This window comes from Telopea speciosissima, chromosome 5, assembly GCF_018873765.1.
Source record: "Telopea speciosissima isolate NSW1024214 ecotype Mountain lineage chromosome 5, Tspe_v1, whole genome shotgun sequence".
In the NCBI taxonomy this organism is placed as follows: Eukaryota; Viridiplantae; Streptophyta; class Magnoliopsida; order Proteales; family Proteaceae; genus Telopea; species Telopea speciosissima.
In genome coordinates this window covers 8,526,678-8,534,856 of record NC_057920.1, presented here as the reverse complement: position 1 = coordinate 8,534,856, position 8,179 = coordinate 8,526,678, and the positions used below count along the sequence as shown (strand labels likewise).

At 37.7% G+C, this 8,179-nt stretch overlaps 1 protein-coding gene across 2 annotated transcripts; it reads right to left on the bottom strand.

Annotated features, from left to right (window-relative positions):
* Window positions 1-456: 456 nt before the first annotated feature.
* Window positions 457-7,474, bottom strand: LOC122661614 (probable methyltransferase PMT28). 2 transcript variants are annotated; one of them, XM_043857068.1, is made up of 8 exons: window positions 6,512-7,469; window positions 6,251-6,400; window positions 3,822-4,092; window positions 3,590-3,682; window positions 3,054-3,228; window positions 2,596-2,838; window positions 2,205-2,399; window positions 457-863 (listed from the first exon to the last, which is right to left on the bottom strand). In XM_043857068.1, the coding sequence occupies exons 1-8, from the start codon at window positions 7,331-7,333 to the stop codon at window positions 665-667; spliced, it is 2,148 nt and encodes a 715-aa protein (XP_043713003.1). In that variant the 5' UTR covers window positions 7,334-7,469; the 3' UTR covers window positions 457-664. The 2 variants fall into 2 exon arrangements, with proteins under 2 accessions (XP_043713003.1, XP_043713004.1); XM_043857069.1 differs by lacking the exon at window positions 2,596-2,838 and having other exon boundaries at window positions 6,512-7,474.
* Window positions 7,475-8,179: the final 705 nt, after the last annotated feature.

Genomic DNA, 8,179 nt, shown 5'->3' with positions numbered 1-8,179 from the left:
CTCATATAAACATAGAATATGTTGCAAAACATGTCCTCCTTTACTATGTTGACCCTCGAGTTTTATGGCTAGGCAGCTCTGATCAACTCATCAGTACAAAAACTTAAATTTAATGCTCTAACCATGACAGCTGAAGTAACTTGTAAAATAATTTGGCTTGGCCTCTCTCAATAAAAGAAGCAGAAGACCTCCACTGGACATTCCATACTGATTACTGACAACACCATATGAACTGTACAAACAATTGCACCAAAGCTGGCTGTTGAATCTCTATTCCCTGAACAATGGAACCTTGAGCTACAAAGGAGTGTCCTATGTATACCAATCAGGTTTTACACAAGGAGCAAGACTTTAAGAATTTGATCATGACCAATCTAATTCTTATAGTCTGGGTACAAACAAAAAAATAAAGAAAAAAATGATATCTGATATGAGGATGCCCTGCTTTTACATATGTACACAAAGATTAAAAAAAAAGAAAGGGGAATCATATATTTCCGACAAGGATGGCAAAGAATTTGTGTTCTTGATTTGGGATAAGCAAGGGAAAATGCTTACCTTGGTTTTATGGGATAGAAAAGGAGTGGCAACACAAACTCAGGGTTTTTCCCTCTTTTATGACATGGAATTTTGGCCATCCAACGTAAGAGGCCCACATAAGACTTCATGGCCGCCAGATGGTTTTCTTTGCGCAAATGATACCCTCCTTATCCTGCGAATAAGTCATTCGGATCTCCCAATGCAAACTTTTTAAGATTACCACTAGAGGATCAAGTATCTCAACCTTGTCACGTATGATGGCCCAACCATTGGGCCGTAGTATTCGGTCCATCTCAACAGCAATCCCTACAGGATGCTTACATCTGCATAGTCAATTTTTAGGCGTCAGAGACAATCAAGAATCATATTTGAATTTTGGAAACATGATGCCGCTTTTGAGGTTCAAAAACTTCAGTTTGTATCTGAATTGATCCAACTTACAATGCCTTGTCACAAAATTTCCTTCTAATATTTTTTTTATTAGCATATGAACCAGGATCCTGGAGTGAACCTTCATATACGAAGGTTCTGTAGCTGGCATTTTTATGATGTTGTCACTTAGCTGGCATTTTAATGATGTTCAACAATCATGTAAATCAGCATAGTTTTCCAGTTTTCCACATGTTGCATCAAGGCATGTCATCAATCTATAAACAAACTATGGTTGCAAGTGGCATAAATTGCCTATATGACATCTCTGAGAATCTGACTAGTGCAGCAGAGCCAGCCAAACCAGCTCCCCTATTTTTCAGTTGCACGGACCAGGACCCCAGCCAGCCACTCTGAAGGTCTCATGAAAGCCTCTGGCTTGACAAAGTTATTTGTCACTTTTATGTTGAGAGTCTACAATCACATCATATGCATGAATTTTCTTCACAATTTCTTGAACTTATAAATTTCAATACAGAGTCATTTGTATTATCTACAATTCAACTTCTTCTTGACATTTCTGTTATTTGAATAACCTTGTAAATTGTAAAGATTAATCCCAACCTTATACTTTAGCTGCAGACTTCTCTTCCTGCACCCCCCCCCCCCCAAAAAAAAAAAAAAAAAAAAACACAATAGTTCATCCCTAGCCATACTAAAAGTCTCGCATGAAATCAGTCCAAACATCACCACAAAATCCTAGATTGACTGACCCAATCTCCAAAAAATTTAAACCATAACTGCCCTAACGTCCTTCAAGTTTAACTTGTCCAGAAAATCAAGCAGCTGAGATTTTTGAGTGGAATGTCCTACATTAGAGTTGCATTCATGTAAATTATATAGAATATAGCCATATTTTCAGAAGAGAACCCAAAAGAAGTCATAAACTAAGAAGAACATTTGTGGAAATTTGTATAGAATATTTCGGTAACACATAGTTGGGATCCCAATCTCACATTGATAGTCAGAGAGACCACCTCTCACATTGGTTTGGTCTAAAAATCAGACAACAGATATTCCAGCAATATATTGATTGCTTGAATTTGCAGTCCTTGATAAATGTTAATGCAGTAGCATGTAGTAACAGCTCAAATTGGGTCTAGAGGACATCCAAGTGATGGTCTACTGACTAAGTGATCCATATAGAGAGGAATGAGGAATTACTAAGTAAAAATTTAAGGTGGAACAAATTACTATTTACATAAGATGGACATAAGAATAAGATTTATTTTAACCTGTTTATAAGCCATGAGAAGAGATGATCAGCATGCAGAAGATCATAGGATCTTGGATAAGTGCCAAAAGACTCACACCAGTCATGGTAGATTCCCAAAAGTCCACGCTCATAAATGATGGCTAGAGTATCTGGTGCATTGACTGGGACAACATTCATCACCCACACTTTCTGTGGTGACAGAGCAGCTGCAAACCTGTATAGTCACAGGAACACTAAAGTTACTGTTTTCTGCAAGTTATTCACGTATTCAACCTTCTATTTAAAGGGATCATTATAGAAGAAAAAGAGTAAGCAAAAGACTGAACTACCCCTCTAACAAACTAAAAAGAGATCATATACATATCAAGATTCCATATGAAACAATTAATCAGGTAGTTTAGTATGTGTACCCTCCATAAATTGATTTCATGTCCATTACATTCCGGATACTTGACCAGTTGATACCCATGCCATTCAGATAGGACTTGTTCACAATAGCCTTCCAGAAATCAGTCTCTGCAATCACTTTCTCTTTGTCACTCAACCAATCAGGAAAAGTTTCGAGCCTCTTGGGCCATTCATCAGGCCACTCAGTTCCACGTTGTTCAATGGCAGCTGGAATGGTATGTAAGCAAGTCTTCATTGGAACATACCTGTTTTTCATCATTTATTTTCAAAGTCACAGTTGGTAAGGAAATAGAGATGAAATGTAAAGGCAAGTGAGAGTTATGAGTGAAGTGCACTAGGCCACACACACATTCACATCTTGGTAATAATCAAATCAAATCAATAACTTGACCATAGAGAGCTTGTGATTGATCCTTATTAGAACAAAAAAGCACAGCAAAGCCAAGTAGCCCCATCTTACCAGGCTGCATCTGCGTTTTCATTCTCTTGGCATATAGGAGGGCTTTTCTTCCTTCTTAACTGGTATATATCATTTGATTCTGGTTTCTGATATATCTTAACACCCAGTTCACTGATTTCATCCATTTTATGCGCCAGGATATTCCAACAAATTGATGCCGTCCATGAAGACATAGCTTTTCAAAAAACACAAAAAAAATATCACAAGTGAATAATATTTAACATAAGACTGTAAATTTTTATAAAAATGAAACAGAAGTTGTTGATTCTGCGTCAGTGCAGTGCAACGGAACATGTACAGTCTGTAGCTATTGCAGCCTAAAAAACAAGTACAATTTTAAATTCTATCAGGACAGAGACTGTTACTTTAGGAGAGATACAGAAAATCTACGTTCTAGAATCAACTGCTGTACAGGAATGATCATAATTCCAACAAAATTGTTCGTAACTTTATTGAAAATTATGACTTTCCAGTGAAAAAAGCTATTGAAGTCATCCATTACTAAGTAAATTTTAAAGACTTGACTAAGGTTGTACCTTCTTCCTCTTTAATGTTGTCATATCTGGTAGACAACATAAAGTAACCACCAGGTCGCAAAATCCTGTTCATCTCTAGAAGAAGTTTTCCCCCTGCAAATAGAAATAAATGAACAGAACTGTAAAGAATTTTAATTGAAATTAATCATATGGTATAAAAACTAAGTGGTCCAGCATATCAACTAAAAAATATTGGAGGGGAGAGACAAAAATCAAATCAATAAATACAAACCATTAGAATGCCAAGGTATGCCACATCCACCACAATGAATGGCATCAAAAACACCACTAGGAAAAGGAAGCCTTCTTGTTCCAAAAGGACTCACAAGTGCCGGAAAACCGCGCTCTAGAGCAACTTGTGCTAGATCCACTAGGTCATCCTTCAAGCCCAATGACAAAGTCAATACCTCCTTCTCAAGAAGAGCAGCTACAAAGCTTGAATCAGTGCACCCAATGTCCAGTACCACGCGGATATTCTTTCCCCATTCAATGTCAGGTACCATCTATTGCAGCCAACCATATTTCCAAATGCAAAATGAATTTCCCTATTTAATGTCAGGTAATATCTATTAAAGCTAACATATTTCAAAACACAAAACTATAAGCTTCCAAACGAGAAACAATACAAAGGCCAATTCACGACATTTCCTTTAGAAACTCTTGTGGTGAACTTTCAGAAGTCCAGTTGATAGCTTTAGAATGGGGCAACTGTACTTGATTCTTCAGACATCAATTGGAGTTTTGTTTATAAATAGCTAAGCCACCAACTACTGCAATTTGTGATTAAGTCAACCATAGAACATTGTGTAAAACAATTGATAAGCCAACCCAAGTTTCCCAGTGGTAAATACCATGTACTTGTAACATGCCAAAGCACTTTCAACCATTATGTTTAATTGTGCAAGGACGGAAAGTCAAAAACCCTCTCCTAAATTACGATGTGGCTAGGACTCCTAGATCACGTACTGCTCTCTCGGTTATACTCTGGACCTTACAACTGACCTCTAATTGTTATACAGGTCCTTCAGCACAAACGGTCACTTCTAAGGCAACCCTGCTACTGCTCTAGATTTTGAGGAGAAAGTAGCAATAGGATTTTTGAGAATCAATTAGAAGCATTACTATGATCATAAATAGAATTAAAATTGTTGAAGAAGAGCTATTGGTTCTGCTTAGTGTATAATGTTATGATGCTGTATAGTATGATGTTATTTAGTATTATTTCTACTGACAGCAGGGTTATATCTTTCTATTCTGTTTATATATGGAGTCTTGGTCATTCTATTATGTAGCTTGGACATCAAGCATTAAGCTTATTAAATATTATTGAGTACTGATTGGGTTTACTTTTCTCCTCCATCTTCTTCTCTTCTTCCTTCTATTCTCTCTTACCTTCAATCTTCTCCTTGTTTATTGCTGGATGTTTAAGTCTGAAATTGTCACAAAACTGATGATTTCCTTCTTCTCCCCCCCCCCCCCCCAACTTTCTCTGATGAATAAACAACTCTATTGAGAAAAGGAAAATGATAGAACAACATGCAAGCAAGGCTACAGAAATTCAACACATATGGAAGAAAAGAAAAGAAAAAAGGGATAGATTATGTTATATAATATTTCCCAGTACATGTATGACCACCCTGATCAACCCACCCTTAGCCACCTCATCAGTTTAGGAATTCACTCGATTTTCCTTCCAATGGAATGATATTCGTAGATTGGCCAAATACTCTAGTATGCGTAATCAAATGGATGTATTTCCAAGGACCCCACCTTCAAGAGTTCAGCTACCCAATCACTAGTGTCACCCTCCACAATCAACAGATGGCACCCGAAGAAGGTAAAAGGCCAAGACCAATCATAGCTTTTAAATCTGTTGGAATTGATTCCACTGAGCCTATTAGGTCCAAGAACATCATTGTAAGATCACCATCCTCCTCCCATGCTTCCCATTGAGACTTCACAAAGATTTCAAGGAAACTAGAAGCATCAACAATCTCAGAAATTGGATGGCTGTGGTAATGGTCCTCCACTTGGTCCCTTAAACTCAAATCAGGTTGTTGATATCCTTAAAAGAGAAGGTTAGGCTCAACTCTGTTTGTTTGCCTGTTTGAAAACCGAAGCGCCTCAGGTATTAAGGTAACTGATTCAAAAATTTGAACAGCATTTTAGAAGCATGGTATTTTCAGTTTTAAGGACTGGTTGGGTTTTCTAATCCACATATTACTTAGACCAAAGCCTTCACTTTTCTTCACTGCCAAAATGAGTGTTCTCAATTGAATAAAGTAATTATTAGAGGTAATTATAGGGATGATATAGGAAGAACAAAGAGAACTTCATGAATCCCCCTTAATGATCAAAGAAATGAGAAATTTGACTTTCTTTTGGAACAATTTGTTCTGTTTCCCAATAGAAAGAAGAAACTATGATAAAGAGGATTCTCTTTGCTGAGAGAAGTGCCCAAGGAGGTCTTGTATTAAGTGGGTTGGAGGTAACTATGTAATCCTGCTCTGACCCTCATAATTTGCTTCTCCTTTACCAATAAAGTTTGCAATTTCCTCTGGGCCAAGAAGAATAAATGAATGATACGATGTCTATGAATTATATGAACATAGATGGTCTACTGCGTAACAAAGGACTTGTGAGAAAGTGTGAAAAACTCACCTCATCAATAGAATCAATGTAGTTAACGACCCCACCCTTGAACTCCGACTGGTCCTGAGGGAAAGTAAGATAATGTTCAGATTCATTTATCCATCTCCGTGTCTTAACGAATGCAGAGAATTTTGGGTGCGCCACGTTGCCATATAATATCTGCAAACCATAGAATTCTATCAAGTGAGAAAGCAAGCAAAACAAAAAGGATTCCTCTTTAGACAATAAAGGAGGGAGGGGGAAAGAAAGTCGATTAATCCCCTCATGTACCTTAGATTTGCTCTCAGGCCATTGCACTGGAGGTTGATACCCCCCAGGAGGAAGAGGAACAAGACATGTAGGAGGTGTTCTAGGACAACTTCTTTCCTGATGTCGATAGCCGTGCAGCTTCCCAGTGGGGTGTTCAATGTCAATACATGGAATGTAATTGTATTTGCTCCTTACATTGCAGAGTTTCCAGGTGAATTGAGATCTAGAATCAAATATTGGCGCCACCTCCTTAGCTGTACTGTTTGTTTCCCCCAGCTTATTTTCTATCTTTTCTTCAGTTACCTGGTCTGTTGAGTTGTTCAAAACACCATCCTCTTCAATCACCACATCATTGTCTCCCTTGGCATCCACTTCTTCTTCTTGTTTTATTTGGCCTTGATCCTCTACCTTTTGCAATTCCTCATTCCTCCATCCTTCTGACCCATGAGTAGCATTCGGCCTTACCAGATCAGCTCTCTGGTTCCCTGCATCTTTTTTATCATTCCCCGCACTGTGATTATTACCATTGGAATCACGCCCACCTCTCTGTTTCTCGTCTTTCCCTCCCAAAATGGATTCCACCAAGTGATCATCTTTGGGAACTTCCTTTCTACCTGGCTCTATCTTCTTAAGTTGCACTCTTGAATCTTTTACCTTCTCATCCACCGAAAAATTTTCTTTAATGTCACTGAAGCTATTTCTTTGAAAGGCAACAGATGACGAAGAAAACAAAAACGTAGAGCAAACAAGCACGAAACAGAGACCCAATAAGCCGACTATGATCGACTTCGCAAAGAACCCATATGGGCGATATACCTGGCGAATGAACTGCGCCACCACCATCTTAATACCAATCAGCTAGTAAGAACCCTGAATCTTTTCAACAGCAGAGTAGAGAAGATTTACACACGAAACACTAAAAGCGGAAACATAAAGAACACAACGAGATTTCCATACACAACGAAAAAAGTCCTTCAACCAGAAGCGAAAGTAGAGAGAAACACTCAGCCAGAGTTTCTGTTAAAACACTAGATATCCATGACCCAGATGGAGAATTCATCAATTGAAGCCGAAAAAAAGTCAAGAATGAAAATTTCTCACTAAAAGCCGGAAAGAGTCATTCAGATTGAAAAAGAAACCTGCAGATGAAGTGCAGATGGTTTTCTGTATGCTCATAGATTACAGTAAAAGGTACTGCATCTCCTTTACAAAATTTTTATAAAAGAATACAAAAACATGTGCAGGGGAGACGAATGGGGAAGAAGGAAAGACAGAAATGGATTTGTTTATTTATAAATGATGAAATAAAAATTCACAATTACCTTCAAAAGCTGCTGAGATTACGTTGTCGGGGTAGTGGTTAATCCTTTTTTTTTTTTTTTTTTTTTTTAAGTATACTGGATGTGTATCCCCCAAGTTGGAGCAAACTTCGGCAATATAGAAAAAAAAAGTGAGAGCTTTCAAGTTTTCAACTTTCAACGGGCTTATGTGTTGTCTGAAATTGTGTTTTTAATGAGCTTTTTTTTTTTGATAGAAGTGTTTTTAATGAGCTAAGGACCGTTTGGGTGTGCATTGCTCACTCCTTGACTCGAGTACAATAGAATAATATCTCTCTCTCTCTCTCACAATGACATGTGTCTGTCTCTCGTTTAAAAAAAATAAAAATAGAGTAAGAGATCGTTGTTTGAT

Coding starts and splice junctions, on each gene's coding strand:
- LOC122661614 (XM_043857068.1), bottom strand. CDS start 7,333: ATGGTGGTGGCGCAGTTCATTCGCCAGGTATATCGCCCATATGGGTTC. Junction 4,093..6,250: donor ACATTGATTCTATTGATGAG/GTGAGTTTTTCA, acceptor TGGCTGCAATAG/ATGGTACCTGACATTGAATG. Junction 864..2,204: donor TTCTCATGGCTTATAAACAG/GTTAAAATAAAT, acceptor TTGACTATGCAG/ATGTAAGCATCCTGTAGGGA.